The sequence below is a fragment of the Cervus canadensis genome, chromosome 20 (assembly GCF_019320065.1).
Source record: "Cervus canadensis isolate Bull #8, Minnesota chromosome 20, ASM1932006v1, whole genome shotgun sequence".
NCBI classification, from domain to species: Eukaryota; Metazoa; Chordata; class Mammalia; order Artiodactyla; family Cervidae; genus Cervus; species Cervus canadensis.
The window spans coordinates 31,296,706-31,323,098 of record NC_057405.1 but is presented as its reverse complement, the minus strand read 5'-3'; the positions used below and the strand labels follow the sequence as shown (position 1 = coordinate 31,323,098).

The 26,393-nt window shown below is 33.2% G+C and overlaps 1 protein-coding gene across 2 annotated transcripts in view; it reads left to right on the top strand.

Annotated features, from left to right (window-relative positions):
* Positions 1 to 24,435, top strand: part of LOC122422510 (pleckstrin homology domain interacting protein) — a 120,202-nt gene extending 95,767 nt beyond the window's left edge. The window contains exons 30-40 of one of the 2 annotated variants that reach the window (XM_043438933.1): positions 419 to 574; positions 2,900 to 3,020; positions 5,514 to 5,639; positions 8,499 to 8,568; positions 8,979 to 9,032; positions 9,286 to 9,435; positions 12,645 to 12,797; positions 13,406 to 13,569; positions 14,024 to 14,283; positions 14,836 to 15,033; positions 18,920 to 24,435. In XM_043438933.1, the coding sequence (XP_043294868.1) occupies positions 419 to 574; positions 2,900 to 3,020; positions 5,514 to 5,639; positions 8,499 to 8,568; positions 8,979 to 9,032; positions 9,286 to 9,435; positions 12,645 to 12,797; positions 13,406 to 13,569; positions 14,024 to 14,283; positions 14,836 to 15,033; positions 18,920 to 19,557 (2,090 nt within the window). In that variant the 3' untranslated portion in view covers positions 19,558 to 24,435. The remainder of the gene's footprint in view (positions 1 to 418; positions 575 to 2,899; positions 3,021 to 5,513; positions 5,640 to 8,498; positions 8,569 to 8,978; positions 9,033 to 9,285; positions 9,436 to 12,644; positions 12,798 to 13,405; positions 13,570 to 14,023; positions 14,284 to 14,835; positions 15,034 to 18,919) is intronic. The other variant, XM_043438934.1, reaches the window with a different exon arrangement.
* Positions 24,436 to 26,393: the final 1,958 nt, after the last annotated feature.

The window sequence follows — 26,393 nt, the reverse complement described above, 5'->3', positions numbered from 1 at the left end:
ATTTATGAAAAAAAAAAAAATACCACTTTTGTTCAAATTCACCTGGCATGTTTTATCAGTAAATATAGAGATTATATATTATGAAATGATTCAGAAATTTTTTTAATTTTCATGATTTTATAGGAATACTTTCTCCTTCACCTGTAACTGATAGCAGAGCAAGTTGTGAGGTGTAATTTTGGAGAAGTAATTACATGCTCATCTAGAAAATTAATTATGAAATTAATGTTTTAAAGAACAAATTTTATTGACTTGAAACATAACTTTCTTTTAATGAAAATAAAGAATAATACTTACCAAATCTTTACAAAGGTATAGTTTAATTTTATAAAAATGTCAACTCTGATTTCTAAAGGTAACTTAAATATTAGTTACATTACCACATATTTTCATTAAATCTCATTTCTTTCTATTTCAGCTGTGTTTCCTGAAGAATTAGGTACCAGTGTTCCTTTAACTGATGTTGAAACCAGATCATTGATCTATAAGCCTCTTGATGGCGAATGGGGTTCCAATCCCAGGGATGAGGAATGTGAAAGAATTGTTACAGGAATAAACCAGTTGATGACACTAGGTAAATAATAGTAGCTTATGAATATATATATATATATTCTCTATATGTGTGTGTGTGTGTATCTATCCATCTACATATATATGCATGAAGATAGCTAGAAAATGTTGCCAGTAAGCAAAGGATAGAAAAACATTTTTATTCAGGCAAAATTTTTTTTTGTAATATCGTAAGTCAGTGTTTTCAAATATTTTTAAGTGATTTTTTTTAATGCAATTTTACACAAGACTCAAATATCTAAAACACTTATAAATGCTTTAGTTGAATTTCAGTGCCTGCCAAAAGTGTTCAGACTACTGCACAGTTGCACTCATTTCACATACTAGCAAGGTATATGCTCACAATCCTTCAAGCTAGGCATCAGCCAGTATGTGAACCAAGAACTTCAGATGTGCAAGTTAGATTTAGAAAAGGCAGAGGAACCAGAGATCAAATTGCTAACATCCATTGGATCATAGAGAAAGCAAGGGAGTACCACAAAAACATCTGCTTCATTGACTACTCTAAAGCCTTTGACTGTGTGGATCACAGCAAACTGTGGAAAATTTCTTAAGAGATGAGAATACTGGACCACCTTACCTGCCTCCTGTGAAATCTGTATGCAGGTCAAAAAGCAACAGTTCGAACCAGACATGTAACAATAGACTGGTTCCAAATTGGGAAGAGAGTATCTCAAGGCTGTATATTGTCACCCTGCTTATTTAACTTCTATGCAGAGTACATTATGCAAAGTGCTGGGCTGGATGAATCACAAGCTGGAATCAAGATTCCTCGAAGAAATATCAACAACCTCAGATATACAGATGATTCCACTGTAGTGGCAGAAAGCAAAGAGGAACTAAAGAGCCTCTTGATGAGGGTGAAGGAGGAGAGTGAAAAAGGTGGCTTAAAACTCAACATTCAAAAAACCTGAGATCATGGCATACAGTCCCATCACTTCATGGAGAAGAGATGGAGAAAAAGTGGAAACAGTGACAGACTTTATTTTCTTGGGCTCCAAAATCACTGCAGATGGTGACTGCAGCAATGAAATTAAAAAGATTCTTGCTCCTTGGAAGAAAAGCTGTGACAAACCTAGACAGCATATTAAAAAGCAGAGACATCACTGCTGACAAAGGTCCCTGTAGTCAAAGCTATGGTTTTTCCAGTAGTCATGTTATGGATGTGAGAATTGCACCTTAAAGAAGGCTGGGCACCAAAGAATTGACTCTTTCAAATATGGTACTGGAGAATACTCTTGAGAGCCCCTTGTACTGCAAGGATATCAAGCCAGTCAGTCAATCAACCTGAATGTTCATTGGAAGGACTGAGGCTGAAGCTCCAATACTTTGGCTTTGGGGATCAGCTGACTCATTGGAAAAGACCCTGATGCTGGGAAAGACTGTGGGCAAGAGGAGAAGGGGGTGACAGGATGAGATGTGCTTATGGTATCAGTAGTGCGGGACAGGGAAGCCTGGTGTGCTGCAGTCCTTTGAATACAAAGAGTCGCACACGAATTAGAAGTTGAACAACAGCAAACTGAATTTCAGAGTGAGGGCTCCAAAAATGCCAGGGCTACCAGTGAAAACTGTAGATCCTCCAGAACCTAATTTTAAAACCCTTGACATACTCAGGCTGGCATGATGTAAATTAGAGGAGAGGAGAGTTGAAAGCTGAGTTATGTGGGTAGCTCTGCCATTTTCCTCTTAACTTGATGTACATATACACAGTGGAATATTGTAAAGGGAGAGATGAGGGTATATGAACTGCTTTGCTTTGTTTGAAGAAAGAACAGTGACCGTAGATTTATCTGAACTCTGGGTAGACAAAATACATACTCTTTGAGTAGGGAATCTGCTTCAAAGAGTCTAAGGCAGAAATTACTGTGAATAAGAGCTGAAGACATTGGAGACACATATTGGATGGTATTTTCATCTGATGTGTTTTATAAGATGGCAACTCTTAATGAATTACTGTCTCAAATACTGTCTTAAGTAATTTTAGTAATTACGTCAAAACAATTACTGCCAAACACATAACATAGATTCAGGAATGACCTGGTTTTAATTATGGAAGTACATGTGGATGTTCTTTAATAGGTCAGATTTATATATTGTCTATCATCTTTGCCAAAGAATCTTTGAATAACATTCCTAGAACTTTGCAGTGCAAATGCAGATGTAATAAAAAATGTATCTGTGTTAGCTAGACTATGTTTTTTCTGTCAAAAGATAGTGGTAGACTAATAGTTATGTGGATTGGAACTTAAGGCTTAATTCAAGCAGAATTGTGAAGTACTTTAAGCAATAAAAAAATGAATTTATAAACTTAATTGTTTATTTATTTTAGATATTGCTTCAGCATTTGTGGCTCCTGTGGATCTGCAAGCGTATCCTATGTATTGCACTGTAGTGGCATATCCAACGGATTTAAGTACGATTAAACAAAGACTGGAAAACAGGTTTTACAGGTTAGAATCATTTGCTTGCTGTAGCTACTGCCAAAAGAAAGCTAAATGATTCTGTCACCCATTTACTGATCCTCCGTAGCAGTGTTTCTCAAATTTTAATGCACATCCCATTTAACAATGGGATCGTGTTAAAAATGCAGAATCTGGTAGTAGGTTTAGGGTAGACCTGAGATACTGCCTTTCTAACAAGTTCCCAGTGGTGCTGGTGCTGCTGGTCTATGGACCACACTTAGAAATAAATATGAATTGACGGTCACTCTCTTCATACTGTGTTTTATGAAGTAGTCCAACGTATTTTTATTTTCTCCTAGAGCACATTGAGATATTTGTTCATGGATTTTTCATAGAACAATATTAAAAGTTATTCTCTTATTAATTTAGCTTAATGAATACTTCTTAAAAGTGAAATTAGGAAAATTTGGGCTACTTTATTATAGTTGTAGCTTACTTTGAAATATAACTAGCATTTTTAAAAGATATAGTTTCATTTAATTTGCATCTGCTACTTAGCAGTATTGATAAACATTGAGTTCTAATCTTGGGCAGATTTTGTAGGTTTATCGACTAACATGTCTTAACAAAAAGTAAGATTAAGTTCATTTTTTTGACAGAAATTAAATCATCCTTTTAGCTTTTCATCTTTCTTAATGACTTTTGCTTAGCAGACCAATAGCATTTTAACTTAACTAATACTGCATTAAAACTTAATTTTTGTGACCTGTTTTATATTACTGCAATTATTTATACTGCTATTTATTTAAGTTACTGTTTAACTTAAGGAAATTTTTCATCATATTTTGTATTCATATTTTTCTATGTAAATTTTTTTCTATATTCTAATAGTTGGACTACATCTACAAGGATAAATTTCTGCCATCTCCAACCATTGTTAAAAATGTACTTTCTCATAGAATTCTGCTCAGCATAAGAATTGCTAAGGTGTACTCTTTACATTGCAACTTAATTATGCTTTTTGGCTTTAGCCTAGCTTAGTAATCAGTTGAGGAAAAGATCTTTTGAAACAGAGTCCTTTCTTAAATTAGAAATGGCCTGATTTTTAACCAGATAATGTAGTTATAGACCTAAGTTATGTCTTATTTCATAATAATGAAGCCATCATGTGCTATTCCACTGTTTCAGGCTCTTTAGCTTCTCCTCTGCTCATTGGCTTCAGACTTCCTACAGTGTATCGTTTCCCTCTTTGGCACTTCTAGTTCACAGTCTTAAACCACTATCACTTTGCCCTACTGATAATAAATCCTCATGCCTTACTTTACACATAGTTTCTATGGGGTACCCTGAAAATGGCCTGTGATTCTTTTAGTAAAGAATGAGCCATGGAGATGCTATTGGAAACTTAAAGAAGCTTTTCTATATGCTTTTATATGCACAGTTACATACATGTAGTTTTTTAAATTCCATATAATTGTTTTCTGTTTACACATCATTAGGGTTTTTTGAGTATTTTCTTCCATGTCATTTTAAGCTGGTTGATATTCTACAAGTTACCTTTGGATGTTTCTTTAGTTAAAACTGAAGTAAAATAAAACTCCAAAATTTTAGTACAGTTGACTCATGAACAGCCTGGGTTTGAATTGCATAGGTCCACTTACACATGGATTTTTTTCCAGTAATACCTGTACTGTGCTGTGTTTAGTCACTCGGTTGTGTCTTGACTCTGTGTGACCACACAGACTGCCAGGCTCTTCTGTCCATGAGATTCTCTGGGCAAGAATATTGGGAGTGCATTGCCACGCCCTCCTCAGTAATACCTGTAGTACTACGTAATGCATGGATGCAGAACCTTGGATAGCGAAAGCCAATTCTAACGTTGTACCCAGATTTTAGACTTTGAGGAGGGTCAGTGCCCCTAACTGCTGCATTGTTCAAGGATCAACTATATCATTAATTTAGTGTAAAAAAATTTTTTTTTCATTTCAGTAGATTTCTTAGTATACTTAATAAATATAAAAACTAAGTTTTTGTATTTTGTGTCCCTTAAGCAGGCTGTTAGCTTTTCACTTTTAAATGTTACTTGATTACTAGCAATAGAATTAGATTGAAATTGGTTGTTTCCCTTTTTATGAAAAAGTTAGATACGTTTATTTTTAAAATTGACACCATACGTGAAAAGAATATATAAAGGAAAAACTAAAACTCCACTGTTTCTCTCCTCTTCATGCTCTCCTTATAGTCTCTCTCCCTAAATGAAGGCCCTGTTGATAGTCTAATGTGTCTAATCCAGACATTTTCTATGCCTATACATAATATTGCTACTCTTTTTTTACCCTATGACACAAATGAAGTTCAGTTTTTTTTTGTTTTATTTTTTTGGAAACAGTTTTTTAAGGTGTGAGTTTTATAGTTGATTTAAGACTGTGAGTTAAGACTGCAATTAGAAAGTCAGAATGTCTTGGTTTTAAAATGTGTTTATGTATTTCTAAGTTTATTCTAAAGAGGCTAATAAGACTTCTGCGTTTTGTTTGTTTAAAGGCGAGTTTCTTCCCTAATGTGGGAAGTTCGATATATAGAGCATAATACACGAACATTTAATGAGCCTGGAAGTCCTATTGTGAAATCTGCTAAATTTGTGACTGATCTTCTTCTACATTTTATAAAGTGAGTTATTTTTTCATACTTAATTATATTACTGTAATAATTAATGGTGGTATTTTAAAATGTAAAATGTCAAAACAGAATACAATCATTTTTTATTATACATCTTGTCATACTACACAAATATGTGCTGTGATACAACCACAGGTCCTCTCAAAATAGGAAGCATATGTAAGTTCATTGGCTGATAATAATTATGAAATCATAGAGATTGTATTACAGTTGTGTTCTGATTTACATAAGAAGACATGGATGTCTCTCTAAATCCAATGTTAGATAATAATAGCAAGCTTTTATTGAACATGCAATGTTTAGCTAAATAAGCTCTTCTAAGTCAAATAAAAATCTAACAGGTGGGAGAGGTCATTATCTGGAATTTACAATTAAGAAAATTAAATCTTTTAGAGGTTAACTTGTTTGATTTTCACAGTAAATGAGTGTCTGCCATTTTATTTGAGAACCTTTCACCTTAATATTGTATTATCCCTGTCAGATTGATGAAAAAGTATTCAAATAGGTCAGCAGGAAACTGAACTTAACATTCAATCTTTTTTTCTTCAAAGTGAAGTTTATTTCCTCATTAATTAATCCCATACCAAGAGTGATAGCTATACTTCTTACGACAGTAGGGTTTTTATTTCCTTGTCTTACGGATTTTATGTATTCGTAGAATGAGTTGAGTCTTCTAAATTGAAGCTGGAGGAATGGATCATACGTTTTGTATAAAATACAGCTCTGAATTCATATTAAGGTTATTTATATTTGATAATTTTTTCTCATTAATAGAATAGGATATTTTATAACTTAAGTTTCAATACTCTCCTATCAGCTTCCATTTTTATATAAAGGGATTATTGAGGCTTTTTATTTAAACATCTTCAGCTTCATTCTCATTACTCAGCTTAATCGTAGGGTCCCTTTTCTTGGTGTTAGGTGGGTTTGTTTTTGTTTGTTTTGCTAAGGAATGTAGGTAATTCCAATATGAAAAACTGCCAAAGAAAATTAACACGGTAAGCTTAATGCCCTTCCTCTACCTTATTCTCTAAGGAAATGCTTTGCCTTTCAAGTAGTTCCAGGGCTGCTGTTGCTAGGCCTTTGCTGATTTGCAGTAAAATTGATAATCAACATAATAAAGATTTAGTTATCCTCAGAAAACTGTTTATATAACTTGGTTATAAAGTTTATAATATCTTAACTAAAATTTTTAATTTTGTGTTTTATTGTGTATGTTATGACCATCTTTTTTCCAAAGAAATAGGGATCAGTAGAATCACATGATAAATTGATATTTTAGCAAATTAATCACATCTGGAATAGGCTTTGAAATTGTATTTCTTTCAAATAGTTATTTAGAATTGCCTCATGAAAATAGATTAAAATAATAGTGCTTTTATGTTGTATATTATCTAAAAGTGGTTTTAGATATATACAGTTTTTTAATGGTATATAATTGTTAAAAACCACTTTCAGCTGGCAGTACATTTCAAGATGTTTTGTATGTCTTGAAATTTTGGTAACGACTTTTTAATTGAGTTATTTGGCCAAATTTCAAGTAATAGATACATACAAAGTGCTGTAATAGATACTTGGAGATAGAAAGAAATGCATAATTACCCTCAATACAGCTTTATAGGGTAGATAAATAAAGTAAAAAGAGTTTGTGTGAACGTTTGGATGAAGGATAGGGTCACTTCTGGCTGTGAGAGTGGGATTTCAGGCACAGGGAGAAGTGTGTTGAGACGTATGGACAAGGCAGATAGCGATTCAGAAGTCAGATGAAAGCAAAGCACTTCCAGGGGTGGGGAATGCCATGAGGGAGAGAAGTAAGGATTTGTTAAGGGAACTGAGTGAATTGAAATCAGGTGAACTAGAGAGTACATGAACAGAAGTAATAGTGGTAGAAGTGCTAAGCTTAAGTTTGGACCGTATCACAGAGGATACTTAAAATAGGAGCATAGGGAGCAAGAGGCTATTGAAAATATTTGTGCATGAGAACAGATGAGGCATGCTGTGCCTTAAAAATACTGATTTGACTGCAGTGTCTAATGTTAACTGATGGGGAAGAGACAGAAAGCGAAGGACTATTGAAATTATTTTAACATGAGAATAACATGATGCAAATTGCCTTAAAAAATACTAATTTGACTGCAGATTGACGTCTATAGCTGACTAAGTAAGAAGTGATGGGAACTTAATTTATCGAAGTGAGAAGCAGGCAGATGTCGAGAGATTTTGAAGGTGGAACCACAGAACTTGACCAGTGATTAGGTATATAAGGAGGAGGCAAAGGAAGAGATAGGATAAACCATTCATGACTGTGTGAATGAAAAAAAGTTGAAAAGGGAGAGTGGGAAATGACAATTGGGTTTAGACATGGGAATTTTAGATGGGTGGTAGGAATCACCTGAAGAGTCAAACCAGGTTATAGGAATTTGGAGTTCATTAACACAGAAAAACTGCAGGTATATAGGATGATCTGGGCAAAAGGTATAGACGATAGCTAAGGACAAAATTTTAGGGAATGCCTACACTTAAGAATAAAAGGAAGAAGGAATAGAAGACAGGAGGTAAACTAGCTATCTCTTGTAGACTGAAGAAGGAGGGAAGGCGTTCTAGGCACAGCAGTGACCTGAGCAATACCTGAGATGGAAATTGGGCTTGGTATAATGAAATGGGCCAGGGTGGAGGCTTCACGTGGAGGGGAGGGGCAGTGGCAGATGTATACATCCGTTTTTGGAGTTAACTGATGAAGAAAGTCTTCAGCTCAAAAGTTTTATCTTAAAATCTGGTTTTAGTAACAGGTTTAAAGGACAAAAATCTAGTGACTCCAATCTTGTATACTAACATTTCCTTGTTATTTAGGGATCAGACTTGTTATAACATAATTCCACTCTACAATTCAATGAAGAAGAAAGTTTTGTCTGACTCTGAGGTATTTAATATTTCTTATGATTACTACATTGGTTGTGTCCTATATAGAAAAAGAAATTTACACATAGTAGTTTTCAGACAACTGCTATTATGAAATCTTTTTTTTGCCTAATGCTATCAGTTAACTTTAAAAAAAAATGAGAATTGTTTCAGTTAAAATTGTTTTAAACAGTGGGTGGAGGGAGACTTTTTTAATGAGTCAGTTAAGTGGACAGAGGAGCCTGGTGGGCTAGAGTCCATGGGGTCGCAAAGAGTCGGACACGACTGAGTGGCTTCACCTTCACCTAAGTGTTAGAGTATTATATATACTATGGGTTTTCCAAAATGTAAAGGAGATAATTGGAATTAAAAGACTGTAGAATATAGTGGAACCTTGAATATTTTATTAATCCAATAATTCTTGCTTCAAAGGAAGAAGAGAAAGAAGATGCTGATGTGCCAGGAACTTCTACCCGGAAAAGGAAGGTAATGAATTTTTGTTTTAACAAAGTACTTTATATGAATTAAAATGTATTGAGCAATTTTTTACTTTTAGTAGTTTCAAAGATAAAGTATTACTTCCAAATCAGCTTCCATCACAGAAATGCATGGTTTTCAGAACTAGATGAGTGATGCTTTCTTTTATCTGAATTACTCTATTATTACCTAGTTATCCAAGATTAAAAATGAAAATTGTATTATATGTTATTTTATTGATATATTGGAATATTTAATTTAGGACCATCAGCCTAGAAGAAGATTACGTAACAGAGCACAATCTTATGATATTCAAGCATGGAAGAAACAGTGTCAAGAATTGTTAAATCTCATATTTCAATGTGAAGATTCTGAGCCTTTCCGCCAGCCAGTAGATCTTCTTGAATATCCAGTAAGTATTTTTGAAAATACTTGCCACTTTGATTTTTGTGTATATATATGTATCTTAAACATGACAGTTTACTATTTATTTTTATGATTATAGTTTATTTATTTTTTATTTGAAACATGTTCCCATTATCCATCTGATTATGTAGAGCATCTAAATTGAACAGTGTGGTAAAAAAGAAGTAACCCTGGACTAAGACTCCAAAGAATTGAGTTATTGTCCCAGCGCTGCCTCTTACCAATTCTACAGTTTTGAGCAAGTTACTTAGTTTTTATATCTGGTATATTTTTACCATTTCCTTTTCCATTCTAATTTTATGGATTTATTATGGAAATTATCTAGGAAACAAGAATAATACTTATTAATAATTATTATTATAATATCTAAGGTTAATATAAATCTCTAAATCATTATTACAGTTACATAATTACAGTTACATAATTACAGTTACATAATTATTACATAATTACATAATGTAATTATTACATAATTACAGTTATAGAAATGGAATATTACTACTTATTATTAAACATTAAAATAGATTTTAAACTGAAACACTGTATGTAAATGTAAGGTGGTGTTATTGTATATGTAGGTTATGCCAATTTATGGAATTCATGGTAAAAAGTTTGAGTAAACATGTTATAAGTTTATTTTTTATTGCAATCTTAGCAATCTAAATTTAATTTTGAGTGATTTTTGTATTCTTTGTTTCAGTTATTAAAGATTGTATGGTTCAGATGACATTCATGGTTTCAAATGAAAATTAAAATTTTTATAAGAGATCATGACCTGGTTGTGGTATCTGTTGTAGCTTTATAATCTGTTTTGTTATGCATGTATTCTAATTTGCAATGGTGAAAATAGAGAAATTTCATCAATAGATACCATAAAATGACTTTTTTTTTGCCATTTAAAAATCAAGAAACATGTAATCTTAAATATAGAAGATAAATCTTTAATTCCAACAGTGTGATAAATTAGGCTAATTCAAACCCTACCATCTGAAAACCTTTAGAAGAAGTAAGCTAGTGCTGCAGGGCTCTGGTTTTCATGTCTTTGTGTTTGGAAACTGTGGGTCTCCCTTTGTTTCTTGCAAGCCCAAGTATTGTTTCATAATCTTTAAGCCCAGGTATCCTCACTGAAAAATTCTGCCAGATGTTTAAAGAATTAACACAAATTCTACACACTCTCTTCTTCAAGATAGGGAATGCTTCTATACTTATTTTATGAAGCTAATTATTATCCTGGTGTCAAAAACAGACAAAAACTGTACTAAAGAAGAAAATGCAAAAATTCCTAATAAAATATCAGCAAACAGAATTCACCAGTATATAAAAATGATTTTGTACCCTAAGTGGGTTTTTTCCCCAGGGATATAAGGCTGTTTCAGTATTTAAAAATCAATCATTGTAATTAATTACTAAGGAAAAAATGACATCATATCAGTGCAGAAAAGGCATTTGACAAAATTCAGAACGCATTTCTTTTAAGAATGTACACGTTGGGGTATGGTATGCTATAATTGTTGTGGCCATGGGAGGAAATGAGAATGAGTCTTGGAAGGAAGAAATTTATTATATTGCTTGTCCCAGAGAGGGTTTAACCAGATGCCACCTAAGGCTCCAGGGCAAGCACAAGGTTTTAGTCTGGTTGCAGAAGATACGAGGAAAGGAAAATCTTAGGCCAGAGCATTCCATGAGAGGCAAGGCTGGGCCTAGTCATTAGCCTAAGATGGGCTGGTTTGAATTACTCCAGGGGACTTCGGGGTAGGACGGTGGTCTCTAGTTGTCTTAATATTAATTCCTGACCTGGGATGATTCAGGGCAGAGGAAATGCTGGTTGGTGTGTGGTTGCTTAAGGACATGGTTAGTTTGCATATGAAAGATATATTCCTAGCACAACCCTTTGCTATTTCTAAGAATTGCCTAGTCCTTGGAAAGAGGCAGTCTCTCCTTAGGGCTGTATGGCCCTCCCAAGTGTCAAAAGAGTATCAAGAATACAGAAAGTAAGATAATTAGTATAGTTGGCCCTATGATGAATGGATATCAACTAGACCTACATAATGTAAGAAAACAACACCAGTAATGATAAAAACAAACTCTAAAGAAAACTAGGAATAAAAGGGAACTTCCATAACTTGATAAAGAACATCTGTTAAAAAACCTACAGCTAACCTCATGCTTAAACATGAAAAACTGAATGCTTTTCCCCCTAAGGTTGTGAGTGACGCAAAAATATCTACTGTTATTCTCACCACCGCTATTTAACATAGTACTGCAAATTGTAGCCAGTGCAGTAAGAGAAGAAATGAAAAGAAAAGGCATTGCAGATTGTAAAGAAAGAAAGAAAACTGTTCCTGTTGGTAAAAGGCAATTTTACTGTTTGCTTTATGATCAAACATACTTGATCATAATTTAAACTAGATGGGGTAGAGTCAAGTTACTATATTCCAAAAAATACAATTACATATTCTGGGGCTATGGAAAAGGTATAGTATTATTTATTCCTCTTAAAAAGTAGCATGTTTAGATCCTTTTATACTAGTCTGTTGCTTTTTTCTGATTTCATTTGTCTATTTCTATTACTTCTAATTTGTTGCTTTATTTTATACACGGTTGAGTAGGGGAGATTGAGTGATTGCACTTTCCTCCATAAAATGAAGTTTAAAGACTGTGACAGATGTTTTCATTCATAATTCTTGATTTGCGCAAAGTTCCCAATTGTACTATTGTATTACTGAAGTTGAAGTTACTAGAACTAAGCCCTTCACATTAATGTGATGTTATATTTTCGTTGTTTTTATGTCAGTTTTAAAGATACAATTATGTTTCAGTGAATAAGCAGCCTTACGCGTTTATGTGTAGCATAAAGTTTTGGGTTTTTTACATCAAACTTATAGTTTTAGAATTGAGTTTTTCAATATTGTTTTAATCTCCTTTTCCCAACAAAACTCCATGCTATACCTCTTTCTGAAGGCAAAAAAAAAAGAAAGCAGAATTTATAAGTTCTTGAATGAGAGAAATCCTGTGGTGCTAATGGACATGAAAAATAAAAAATGATTTGGGAAAAAAGGAACCTTGAAAAGGGAAACAAGAAATGATTATTAATAGTTCTAGTAGTTGCAGTCATCACAGAAATTGTATATGACTCTTTTATGAGAAATAATGCATCATCATTACTATTAATATGACCTGTTTTCCTTCTCTTAGGACTACAGAGACATCATTGACACTCCAATGGATTTTGCTACCGTTAGAGAGACTTTAGAAGCTGGGAATTATGAGTCACCAATGGAGTTATGTAAAGATGTCAGACTTATTTTCAGTAATTCCAAAGCATATACACCAAGCAAAAGATCAAGGGTATATAATTTAATTGCTTTTTTTTCTGTCTAAATTAAATGAAATTAGTAGAAAAGTATTTTAAGTAACTAGATGCTATATTTAATTAAAATTTAGAGCCGAATTGACAAACTATTAGGTTCTTAACCTAGTGGAAAGAAGAATTCACATCTTTCTATTTTATTCCTTCTGTGAAAAACACTGATGTCATTTAATGTTTAGGAATGTTACTTGTCTTGAAGATGGTATAGTTGAATAGATACCATGTATGTACTGTCCTGATACATGTTAGAGGGTCCCTGTGCTTAACTTTTTCAGCTATGTTCTGCTTTACTGGAAAGGAGCATTTTTTCCATTTAATGCTCTTATAATTCAAAAAAAAAATGAGTAAAACTATAAATATCATTAACCTTTTTTTAGCCAAGTACAAAAATAATTTGTCATAATGCTAAATAAAAAAATAATTGTAATAATGCTTCAGTTTTAGTGTTTGTCAAAAGAGATTGAGAAAAAGTAGCATTTTAAATTCTAAAAGATTTTTGCTAGAAAAATATTTTAATTTATATGTTAATATTTTCTGAACAGCCATTTTCTTTGCAGAACATTTGAACAGTTTTTTTTCTTTCCAGATTTACAGCATGAGTTTGCGCCTATCTGCTTTTTTTGAAGAACACATTAGTTCAGTTTTATCGGATTATAAATCTGCCCTTCGTTTTCATAAAAGAAATACAATAACAAAAAGGAGAAGGAAAAGAAATAGAAGCAGCTCTGTTTCCAGTAGTGCCGCATCAAGGTATTTGATTTCTTTTAAATATGAGCAACTGATCTATATAACTTTGTCATCTAAGTAGAACTTAGTGTTTTTTAATACTTCCTTTACTATTCCCTATATTGCAGAATGATATATTTGACATGCAAGTTCCTATGATGTGGAGGATTTTTAATCTTTTAACTAAAGCTATACTAGTGTAAGTGCTTAAATTCAAACTGCTAAATCTGTACAGTTAAACAGCATTTTTAGGATAGTGATGGCACCATGCTTTCTGTCATATAACTATAGCATTTACAACAATCCTTCACTAAATATTCACTTTTCAAAGGCTCACAACCATATGAAATCCACTACAAATCTCATATTTTAACATATTTCATAACAGTACAAATATTGAATCCAGCAGTATTATAAAACTATTTTATTCATCCCCATAGAATTATAAGAATGACTAATGATACTATTTTATTTACAGCCCTGAAAGGAAAAAGAGGATCTTAAAACCCCAGCTGAAGTCAGATATTACTACCTCTCCATTCTCTGCACCTACACGGTCAATACCACCAAGGCACAATACTGCTCAGATAAATGGTAAAACGGAATCCATTTCTGTAGTTCGAACCAGAAGCAATCGAGTGGTGGTAGATCCAGTTACCACTGAGCAACCATCTACTTCTTCAGCAGCAAAGACTTTTATTTCAAAAGCTAACACATCTGCAGTGCCGGGGAAAACAAGTAAGAATCAGCTACAGTTTCTAAACTGAAGTGTATATATGTAATGCATTTTTTAATCTAAGTACTTACTTCGCCAAATGGGATATATTAGATTTAGTAAATTCCAGCAGACACTGGATTTTTACTTTTCTTTATCATTAGTTTTCCTTTTCTTTATCATTTTTGCACTTTTTAAAAAATTTTGTTTTATTGATAAAGATACTGAGGTTTAGGAGTGTCAGTATAAGATGATGCTTAAAATGGTGGGAAAAATGGCCTAAATTTAAAAACTGCCTAAATTTAAATCCTGGAAGCCAGACTTGATAGCAGTTTGCCAGCACTTGGCCTTGATAATCTTCTGGTGACTGGACAGCTTCTGAAAGCACTGAAATTATTATGTATGCCTTTTCCCTTTTTGAAAGTAGATTTCTTACAGAAGGTTAAGCATCCTCCAGGTTTTGTCTTATTGGCTAATTCACACAATTCACATTAGATGTAATCTCAACCTTCTTGCTTGTTTGAAGGTTAAATAATTTAACTCTTAGCTTGTAATCTCCTGTATGTGTGTTTTAGTTCTAGAGAATTCTGTGAAACATTCCAAAACCTTGAATACTCTTTCAAGTCCTGGTCAGTCCAATTTTAGTCATGGCACTAGGAATAATTCTACAAAAGAAAATATGGAAAAGGAAAAGCCAGCCAAACGTAAAATGAAATCATCTGTGCTCTCAAAGACACCCCCTCTCTCAAAGTCATCACCTGTCATTGAGCAAGGTACCGTAGACTTACAAATGATGATTCTATTGGAGATAACACTTACATTCATTTTTTAGGTTGCTCATTTAAAAGTCACATATTCTGTATCAGTTGATAAATTTACTGAGACATCTTTTGATTTGTACCAAAGGCAAACGGTAAAAGCCATGAAAAACTTTCTGTATGAAAAATAAAATCATATTCTAAAATCAGAGGCTTTTAATGATACAGATTTAGTAGTTTTTAACTTCATTATTACAGAACCCAAAAAAGTATCTCCAAGAAGTTTAAATAAGTTGAATTTAGTTAACCCAGTATAGCATTTAAAAAATTTTTTTTTGAGTTTTTTTATATCACAAAATTCAACATATTGATCTTTAAATAATCCATATTCTTAAATCTTAAATTCTTCAGATTCTTTTGTCTGCAGATTTTCATTGTAAAGCCTTTATGTTTGAAGGATAGAGAAAGTAACTGATAGAATACACCCTATAACATGTTAAAACAATTATGTCTTCTTGGTAGCAGACAGCTCAAGGATATGCAATTTTTGTCATGACTTCCAGAGTATGTCTAGACCATTTCCTTTTCAGTATTCCCCCAAGAAACCTCTCACAATTTAATTTTTGTACTGAAATGACCCCATTTTGATTAATGATATTGGGATCCACCCACCTAAATAAGCTTAAAATCAGTGAGTCATCCTAGCCTTCTCTTTAGCAACCAAATATGCTTGTTTCTTCCTGCCTCCTTCACATCTCTGAAGTCTGTTTCCTCTGTCCCATTTTCACATCCACCGATTGTCCTGCGCTCATAACTGCTGTCCCTGCCTCAGTTCTCAGCTCTTCCTCAGTCCATCTTCCATGTTTCAGTGACCTTTCTCATCGTGTGCACAAGACACACACACACAGAATTAAGATCTTTCCCTTCCTTCAAATCACACATGGAATCAGAATTTAATGTTGTTTATGTCAAGCAGTGAAGAGTTGTATAACAATGCTGCCTAACATTCTGGCTGTCCTTACTTTTCTTTCTCCCTTTTCTGTTCCAGCCATCCTAAACCACTTGAAAGTCTCTAAATATTCTTGTCATTTCTTCCTTTTTTGAAATTTTTTTTCCCTACCTGTTGTTTCCTATTCATTGCCTTTGTGGCCCTTATAATATTGATAGAGTTATTCTTTTTTACATTGTCTATCTCCAGAAGAATCTAAACTCATGTTTGCTCATATTATAATTACCTGTACTTAGTATATAGTAGATAGTGTTTAAATAAATCAGCAAATGACTTTATATGTGAGTGTTTTACAGTTTTACATTAGCTTCCTTTCTGGACTGAATTCAGAGTTTTGAATGTTATATTGGCCTTGCTTCTGTTAGTCTTGAATTCTGGAGAAATCAAATGTATAAGAGAATTGGGTCTAGCATTACGATAGGGGAGGTTCAGTAGCCAATTCACTCGATAGGTTTTGGGTATTACGTATGCCAGTACAGTACAGAAATATGATAAGCTATTACATAACTCATTAATGATGACTTACCACATACATATTGGCACTTGAATTAACTATTAGAAACGAGCAGTGCTCTACAGTTGAAATACAACACAAGCCACCTGTGTTCTTGTAACCACATACAGCAACAGCAAACAGGTGGAATTACCGGGTAGCAGTGTATTTTATTTACTCCATTGTATCCAGAATATCATTTCAGTGTGTGATCAGTATTTCAAAATGTATACTACCTCAATATTCAAATTTAATTAAAAATTCAGTTCCCCAATTGCAGTTACATTTCAAGTGCTCAGTAGCCACATGGTTAGTGGTAATACTATCATAGGATAGTACAGGTCCAAATGAATGATTTCAAAAGGTTTTTAGCTCTTGAATTCCTTTTTAAAAGAACTGCATTGATTCTTAACCTTTTTAGGTTTTGTAAAGTTTGAAGACCTTGTAGTTTTTTTCCCCAAAAAATGCACATAGTCATATACACAGAAAATTTGGGCCAATTCAAGGGCTTCCCTGGTAGCTCAGATGGTAAAGAATCTACCTGCAAGGCAGGAGAGCTGGGTTCGATTCCTGGGTCAGAAAGATCCCCTGAAGAAGGGAATGGCAACCCACTCCAGTATTCTTGCCTGGAGAATCTTATGGACAGAGGAGCCTGGTGGGCTACAGTCCATAGAGTCACAAAGAGTCAGACACGAATGAGCGACTAACATACACACACACCTACATACTACACCCCATCCCACCCGCTTACCTCCTGGAGTCCTTGAAGCCACTCTGTAGAACTTTTGTAGGACATATTAACTGGGTATTTATTTGACATTGGTCCTATGTAAAACAAATGGAAGGATAGCACAGAACCTAAGAGTCCTCAGGCAAATTAAGGGTATTAGTTAGAAAATACCTGACTACTTTATGCACACACACATTTCTCCCATTCACCACTCCCCCTGTTATGCAAAACCACTAATCTGAAGAAAAGTTATTAGTACTGTGGGGTCAGGGTTTGGGGACATTGCCTTCTTCCCCTGCTCTTAGTTCAGAGACTCCTCCTCTGAGACAGTTATTTCTTGAAATTTACAAAGCACTCTACGATTGAAGCCCCGGACAAAAAATGAAGAAGCTTTCTTTTTAATGACACAAACTGTAGAATTTTGGAAGAAAAAAAGTGGTAGTGCATGTTTGTCATCTTTTTCTTCATCTCAAAGGGTAATAAGCATTTTTTTTTTTTTAACCATAGAAAGGCAGTTCATGATTTGCAGTTCCTACAAATCTAGAATTTGATCTTTGGATTTTTTTTTTTTTAAATAAAGCATAATAGCCTTTATTACAGGGTTTGTTATAATGGGATTTTAATCCTGATGATAGTGACACACACAGTGGATTTGATTGATACATGCAACTAGTATTGCTTTTGATGATAAATCAATCATTTCCCATTCAGTAATATAAGGAGATAGGACTGTTCCAAAAACAGCTTATGAAGAAAACTGCCATTTAGTTGTTTTTCTTAACCCTCTTTTAAAAATTCTGTGAGCAAGAGTAACTTATTTCTACTCTTGTAAAAAGGATAGATGTATCAAAGCTATAGTAGTGTCTATGGAGAACAACTGGTATAAATTATTCCAGTAATGTATTCTCAAACCTTTAGCATAGGAGTTAGTAGAAGAGGAAATCTTTTTTTACTTCTGAGGAATGTAAAGAAATATTTAGACTATAAATTCTTCTCTGATATCAGAGAGGTCATGGTCATCACATCCAGTCTAGGGTTAAATAAGCATTAGAATCATTCCAGTTTTGATAGTCCCTTTTACCACTTTCATCTGTAGTAGCAAAAATGATTAGAGGAAAGTTAGAGGGGATGATAACGCTTATTTATTCAGATTACAAAACTTAAAGGTCATAGATTTCATGCTAAGATTATTTTCCATGATTGAGCTACTTGATAGTAGGAATATAGGAAGGTCCTGTTAATGAACTAAACCCTAAAATGCTTTGTTATGGTGAAGTTCCATATGAGTAAACAGGTTACTTTCTATAATGAAAACAATGCTCATACACTAGAATGTGTAGTAAAGATAGTAGGAGTAAGAAACTTGGCCAATTCTAGCTTTATCATAATTTGCAGTGTTAACTTAGGTAATTTATTTGCTGATTTTCATTTCTCTCTTGTCAAGTCATCAGTGACTTCATTAAGGATGTGTCTCCTCTGTGAGTTTTAAATAGAAGTTCAATAATATCATTAAGCTATTAGCTTTTCGTCAGTTCTTTTTCTCAAACTAGTAAAAAAAAAAATGAGGATTCTATCATTATGTGTAAGTATAGCAGTGGACTTACTGACTAGTGTGAGGGTCAGAGAAGAAGCAATTTCATATGTTAAGTGCACTGTTGTTCCCTTTCAGCTGACTGTAGAAACAATGCTCTTGTACCTGGAAGCATTCAAGTCAACGGCCATGGAGGGCAGCCGGCTAAGCTTGTGAAGAGGGGGCCTGGGAGGAAACCTAAGGTGGAAGTTAATAACAGCAGCGGTGAAGTGACGCACAAGAAGAGGGGCCGGAAGCCCAAAAAGCTCCAGTACACAAAGCCTGAAGATTCGGAGCAAAATAGCGTGCATCCCATCAGAGATGAAGTAGTTCCTTCCTCAACCTGCAGTTTTCTTTCTGAAACTAATATTGTAAAGGAGGATTTGTTACAGAAAAAGAGTCGCGGAGGCAGAAAACCCAAAAGGAAGATGAAGACACAGAAGCTAGACTCAGATCTCATAGTTCCTACAGGTGTTAAAATGCTAAGGAGAAGTAACCGGAAAAAGACAGATGATCCCATGGATGAGGAAGAGGAATTTGAGGAACTTAAAGGCTCTGAACCTCACATGAGAACTAGAAATCAAGGTCGAAGGACAGCCTTCTATAACGAGGATGACTCTGAAGAGGAGCAAAGGCAGCTGTTGTTTGAAGACACTTCTTTGACTTTCGGAACCTCTAGTAGAGGACGAGTCCGAAAGTTGACGGAAAAAGCAAAAGCTAATTTAATTGGGTGGTAACTTGCACCAAAATATTTTACTTCAAAGTCTGTAAAGCAGGTACAGTTAAGGAGTATGTAGAACTAAGGCTTCTGCTTCCTTGCTGCTATGACGGATATGGGAATGTTATGATTTGATTTGCAAAAAAAAACAAACAAACTTACAAGACACTTCACTTCTTTAAATGAATATATATATATAAATATATACATATATATTTTAAATGTTTGCTATTTATTGCCCTTAGATAGGTTATGCATTTCAACATTCATTTCATTTACTGTTCAAAGCAAAAGAAATTGAGGCTCTATAATGAACTCCCAATTTTTTCTGGAAAAGACATTCTGCTACACTCTTAAGGAGCGTATAATATTCCTTAGTGACAGAGCATTTTATGTTAAAATGAATTATTTTTGACCAAGCCAGGTACATTTCTGTTTATACAGAAGTCTTGCCCCTAGGAGGACAGGTGTTAACCAGAGTAGCAGTGAATTAAGAATTGTGTTTCCTCTAAAGATAAATTTAAAATTCCCACCATTTGATACCCTGAAAAGTTTAATTTTAATTATAGAATGTTCATCTACAGAGAATCGAGAGGAGGCTTTTGCTGTATTCCATTTCTGCCAAACTTAAGAGAAAAATGTACTGATGAAAAGGAAACATATCCACATTGGAAAACATTTGACTGTCTAATTTTTCAGACCTTGATTCTTATGTCAATCACTCAATCTCTGTTTATTGTGCCAAAGACTGAGAATCAGTGCAGTGGAAAGCCTGTTTTTGACTGTCAGGACAGCATACACTTTTTCAATATTGGAAAGGCTATATATTATTCTAAAGAGCAAGTTATTAAAGAGTTACGCTGAGATGTATCTTTTTTTGGTACTAATAGTAGAAAATAATGCACTGGTGGGTCCTTTGACAGAGATGTTTTAGAGAAAATGTTTAAGTGGTTAAAGGATTCAAGGAAAATAACAGGAAAAAGGTATGGGATTTGATGTTTACTTGTTAATCTGGATTAATGTCATTTCTAAACTTTAGACATATCTAATAGGCTAAAATGACTTACAAAGAAATGTGTCTGTGTGTGTATGTGTATATATTGACAAATGGGTATAATTGAATATATATACAAACACATACTTATATGCTATTACCCAGGTATAAATTCTTTTATCAGGATTTTTTAGATAGTGGTAGAATAAAAATAATTTTAAAATGTCATACTTTATAGTTTAATTTTAAGGGGAAGATTGGTTATTTTCAATTATTAAAGGTTTAAAAATAGGCCAAATCACTTTTTATGCAATCATGTTTTATACAGTGGTCTCATTGCACATTGTGTTTTTTCTGCACTTTTTACGGTATCCTTCACGCTGGTATGTCAGTATACACCCTAAAGAAAAATTCCATTTAATGATTGTGCCTTGTATTCTATTATTTTTTGCATCATTAGTAAAATTAAGTTGTCTATTGTAAATGATAACTATATGACTTAGGAGAATGTATTGCTATATGTACTGCTATGGAAAAGGAAAGCAGTTATTTATTTGTTTATGGTACAGTTAGTTATTTTATACCTTAAAAACCAACATAAATACCATTTCTATTGTTTAAAGATTATTGTCCATTTTTTTAAAAGTTTAAAGAATGTAGTATTTTCTGAGGACTGGTATGGTACAAAAATGTAACCAAAATTTTCAGATACTACATTTTTAAAAAGTGAGGATGGGGAAAATATGTATCAGCATGGCCCTGGTGTAGAAGAATAAAGTCTTTAATTGAACCTTGGCAAAATACATTACATAATTATTTCTGTAATATTTCTGGTAGGGATAAATGTTAGCTGTCAGTTGATTATGTCTTGAAAAAGAATGGAAAGTCATGCATTTGGGCTTTTTAGATTGTTTGTAACTAAATTTGTACAGAAATCCTCCTGTGAAATTAAGTAAACCATTTTCCAGATCTTAACTGGATTGCTGTGATTTTGCAGTTGAAAATAATTTCAAAATTTTCAGGTTTTTTGTATATTTATTTTTTTCTAACAAATATATTTAACTATATAATTAAAGTTCAGTAGTTAAACTCTTCATAATGCAGAAATGGATGGCTTGGTTGTATAGTGAAACGAGTCTCTTGGTTACACCATTATTGAATATAATAGTGTGTATGTTTGAAATTTAAGTCATTAATTTGTTGCTTTTGAAGGCAATCTATTTGAAACATGCAATTTCCTGATGGTATCTGCATTGTATTAGAAAATAAGGCTATAAAATCCACTTTTGTAAAAAATATGTGTATAGTTTTAAGGTGTGTACAAAGAAAGGAAGAGCGTACAGTCTCAAGAGTGAAATTTACTGCCCGTAGGGTGTATTAGTTCTAACACTTGAGCAAAAAAACGAGTATTTACCATCTTACCTGCAAGAAGTAAATGTATTATTCTAAATACATTCTAAAGGCACTATATACTTACCACCTTATTTGCATATTATTAGACACTGGTTTCCTAGGCAAAAATGACTTGGATCAGCTTCTTTGTAATTGAAACACTTAAAATGTGTTAGTAATAACCAGATATATCTAGATTTTATATTTTTATAATTTGGCTACTATACACTGCAAAAGTTGAATTGAGAAATTTAAGTCATCACCATAGTCTTGTTCTGTTTGACCGCTAGAAAAATCTCTTCTTTGAGTCCGTTAACACCAGGTATATATTGTTTATAGGTCAAAGGAAATGTTGGCAGTTGTCTTAGATGAGCAATAAAAGAATACTAAGTTTATTCAAAGTTTCAGAATACAGCTTTTGGTTACATTCTTAGAAAATGTGAATCAGTTTTTGCATTTTTAAGTACCTAACCCTAATATTCTCTCCTTTGACCCCAACATTCTCGAGTTCCAGTGAAATGTTATAAAATTAGAGAATGTTGTGTATGAGCAGATTAAACAGTCTGATTACAGTCTGATAACTCTGGGCAGTAGACATACACTTTTTTTAAAAATTGTATTCTTTTCAGTCAACTATTATGGCATTGAACCATTTTCTGCATATATTCATGAACTAAAGACTTGGCCTTGTTTTCATTGTTTTTATTATTGCACAACATCACAAATTTGAAGACTATTTGTATTGTAACAAAACGATCTTCCTCTTTAAATTTATTTAGATAAATGTGCAGAGTATTTGTGAGCTTGCTTAGGTCACATCTGAGACACGAAGTTTGGTTGAATCTAGTATCACTTGGAAATGAATTATGTAATATACAGTGATCAACAAAAGATCCTTGTAGCATGTATGTTAACATTTTAAACTCTCCCTTATCTGCAATGCAGTAGATTAATCAGACATTTTAACAAAAGTATTCAAGTAACATTTTTTGCTTATAATGATAGTAGCATTATTTACATGTTTTGATATATGATTTGTAATATAAATTAGCTTCTCCAGTTTATAGTGTTTAATTCTAGCATTCCATTTTATACATGCATATATACCTCTCTCTCAGATGTCAACTGGAAGCAATTTTGACTGTTTTCTACCTAATGAAGACAAATTATTATTCTGAATGTTTTTGTTCACCTGAAATTTATTTTTGAGTAGGTTGAAAGGACCAAGATACTTGAGTGTTAAAAGGGCTTTAAGTGTCCTCCATATATGCAGGAAATACATGATTTTAAAAGTCACAAAAGGGGAAGTACTTTTATGCTCTGTGAATTATCCCATATTTAGTTTTTTTAGTTTGTTTTGAAACAGGTTGAGAAGTGGTTTAGTTAAATTTAGGTGACAATTTATTTTCTAACTAAAATTGAAAAATATACCTTTTCCTTACTTCCCTCCTTGCAGTTCCTCTCATGTCCCAAGTTTCCAAGTGATTTGAACTAAATATTAGATTTATTGAGAAGCTGTTATTGTTCTCAATTATACTGAGCTAGGCACTCCAGATGGAAAGTCATTTTGTACTGTGTACAATACCCAAGAAGAGGTCACATTGAGTCAGAAGACTGTAAGTACCACTTTTGACGCTCCAGATACTAGCCTTGTACACACTGTAATAAAACAATTAGAAAATATTATGAGCTATAAATATATATATATATATATTATTTTTAGTTTTGATAGCTCCATGTTTAAATACTTTTTTAATGCAGATAAAATCATCAGGAAATTAACCTTATATGGCACAAACCAAATACATAATAGTGGGTGGCTCTGAGTTTCTACGTTTAAGGAGCTAAGAAAATAGGTTTGAGATGATAAATAGTACGCACACCTATGATGCAGATGTACACATGCTCGTTACTTTTAAGATTGTGCTGTGTTGATAGATCACAATGAAAGGTTATAAATTGAGACAAAATACAAAGTTACATTTTTGGACCATATTAAAACTGCAAGAAGATGGGGTCTTATTTAAAGATCTTTTAGACAACTGTTAAATCCTGTCACATGATATTTAGACGTGTAGAATGTAGCTCAATTTTTGAAAAGTAACTGACCTAGAGGGTTAATGTTGAAACTGACACATTTTCAAATTAAAATGCTTATTTTGTACAGAAAACAGCGTTAAACACAAGCAGATCTGTTGTATGTAATAAGTAACAGAGTTTTAAAAAGAAATTAATTATTTAGCTTTATTGAGGTTTTTGGTTTTTCTCTCTGGAAACCTGAAGTACCATGTTATAAACGGCAGTCTCACACCAGAATAGCAGCGCCCTTTCTTTTTGTACATATTGATTGGACCTTTCTTTACTGTTAGGTGGACACTTTCTATGTTAGTTTTGAAGCATAATTCTTTGAATCCTTTTATACAAACTAGAATGTATGTGTAAGAATTCCTGTCCCTGCAATGTAGTAACTACAAACTTATTTTTAAATAAATAGAAAACTTGTTTTTCTAAGCTATTTTGTAGAGCCTCCTTTCTTTTTTTTTATTTTTATTTTGTAACACAAAAAGCACTCAGTACATAATTTCAAGAGGTGTTACATAAATGCTGTTACGTTTAGTGTTCCCAGTGCCTTATCTGCTTAGCAAAATGTTTAAATGTATTAGCTAATTAAAGGGTTGTGGGTCCCCTAATGTAATTTAATTTCCAAAAAAAACCCAAAGGTTAGGAATGTATTTGCTTTTCAATGTGACAACTATATTGATTTGCTACTATGAATAAGTTACCATACTAGGTGTAAATCTTCAGTATTCAAACTTTGCTGTGAGACATATTTCAAAGGAATAGTAAGTATTTTCTCAAAAATATGAAGTGAAATTTCTGGGAAAATTAAATGAAAGAATGATGAAAACGTTTCATTTGTTAAGCAGTTACACGAAGTGAGATTCATAAAGCTTTGGCTGTTTTTCTAGACATTTGTTCAGATCGGTATACATTTTTATTGACATCCTGAGAATCCCAATTTTAGTACAAAGAGTACAAGACTATAATAAATGACAACTCCAGTTAAGCACGAGATAATTTGTGTTTTTAGTGATCATTTCTCCTTAAGAAATTTTGTTTAAATGACTGTAGAAAACAAAATTTTAAGTTGAGGAAAGCAGATAAATGTTTCCAGGTACCTTTTCCTGAAGCATGCTGAAAAAGTTTATTTTTAGCAACCCCTTTTTACTAGTTTCTCTTGTAATAGTACCAACTGTATGTTCTAGGCTAAGCTTGTTCATTATTTGAGAACAAAAAGATGAAAAGCCAGAGCTCAAAATTTCTGTTCTTTGCAATAGAATACCTTGTATTTGTAATCTCTTTGCTTTTAACATATTTACCATATATTGATTGCTCTTTCGGGGTTTTGTTTGGTGGGAAAAATAGTGGAAAGGTTTCAATTCAGTACCTTTTTGCCTAATATATTAGGCATGTTGATAATAGAGTATTGTTGGTAACACAATTGCCATGGGAAGAACTGGGTTTGGAGTTGTGTCATTTTACCTTTTGAATTTCACTTTTCTCATCTGTAAAGTTAAAAAAAACAAACACTGGTTAGACTGTGTGCAAGGTCGAATTCAAGTCAGAGTTCACGGTTATTTCTCACGTGTATGTTGCCTTGTGTACTCAGGGCTCAATCGTGGCTTTTCTGTTTGGTCCCTAAATATGTGATTTAATGTGTAACTTTCAGGCAAATGTCTTGTGGCCATGACATGATTGTAGTAATTACGAGATCTTCTGAACCCTTAGTTTCAATGATACTGTTGTAACACACCATAAATTGTGAATTGAGTTCAAATATTTGTATACTAGTAGTAAGTACAAAAGTTTATGATTTTCCGAAGGGCTCTCTGAGGAATCTCAAAGACTGTAAAATGCATCCTGAAATTTCTATTTAAGATCCAATCTTTGGAAAGCAAAAACAAGATTTTGAGGAAATTTAATCGCTTGTGCCTGAGCATAGTGGTTGGTTTCCCATTTAATAAAAAATGAAATAAAATATTTCAATATAGAAGGCAGAACTATTTTAAGAAAACTTAGATCTTTGACAAGTGGAAACATTTTATTTTGGTCTTCATTTTAATAAAAAGGACATTGTAAAGTCAAAGCAAAGCAAATTATTCTGATGAGATATGGAAAAGCCAAGCAGATTATGTAGAAGTTAAAGAGCAACTCAGTCTGTTTTCAAGCTCTTTAAGAACATGATCATTGTAACAGAAAACCAAATTCTAGTTTGGTTTTGACAGTACTTAGCAGTAGAGGTTTTACAAGCTCTTCCCTTCTTGTGAGTAAGTGCATCAAAGCTAGGGAAATTGTCAAATTTTTAACACACTTTATTTTCTGGTTCTTTTTCTCTCTTCTTAAATGTACTTCTTTTTCACATTTTGGAGCATATAGATGCTTCAGGACAAAGCTCTTTGTCCTAGGAA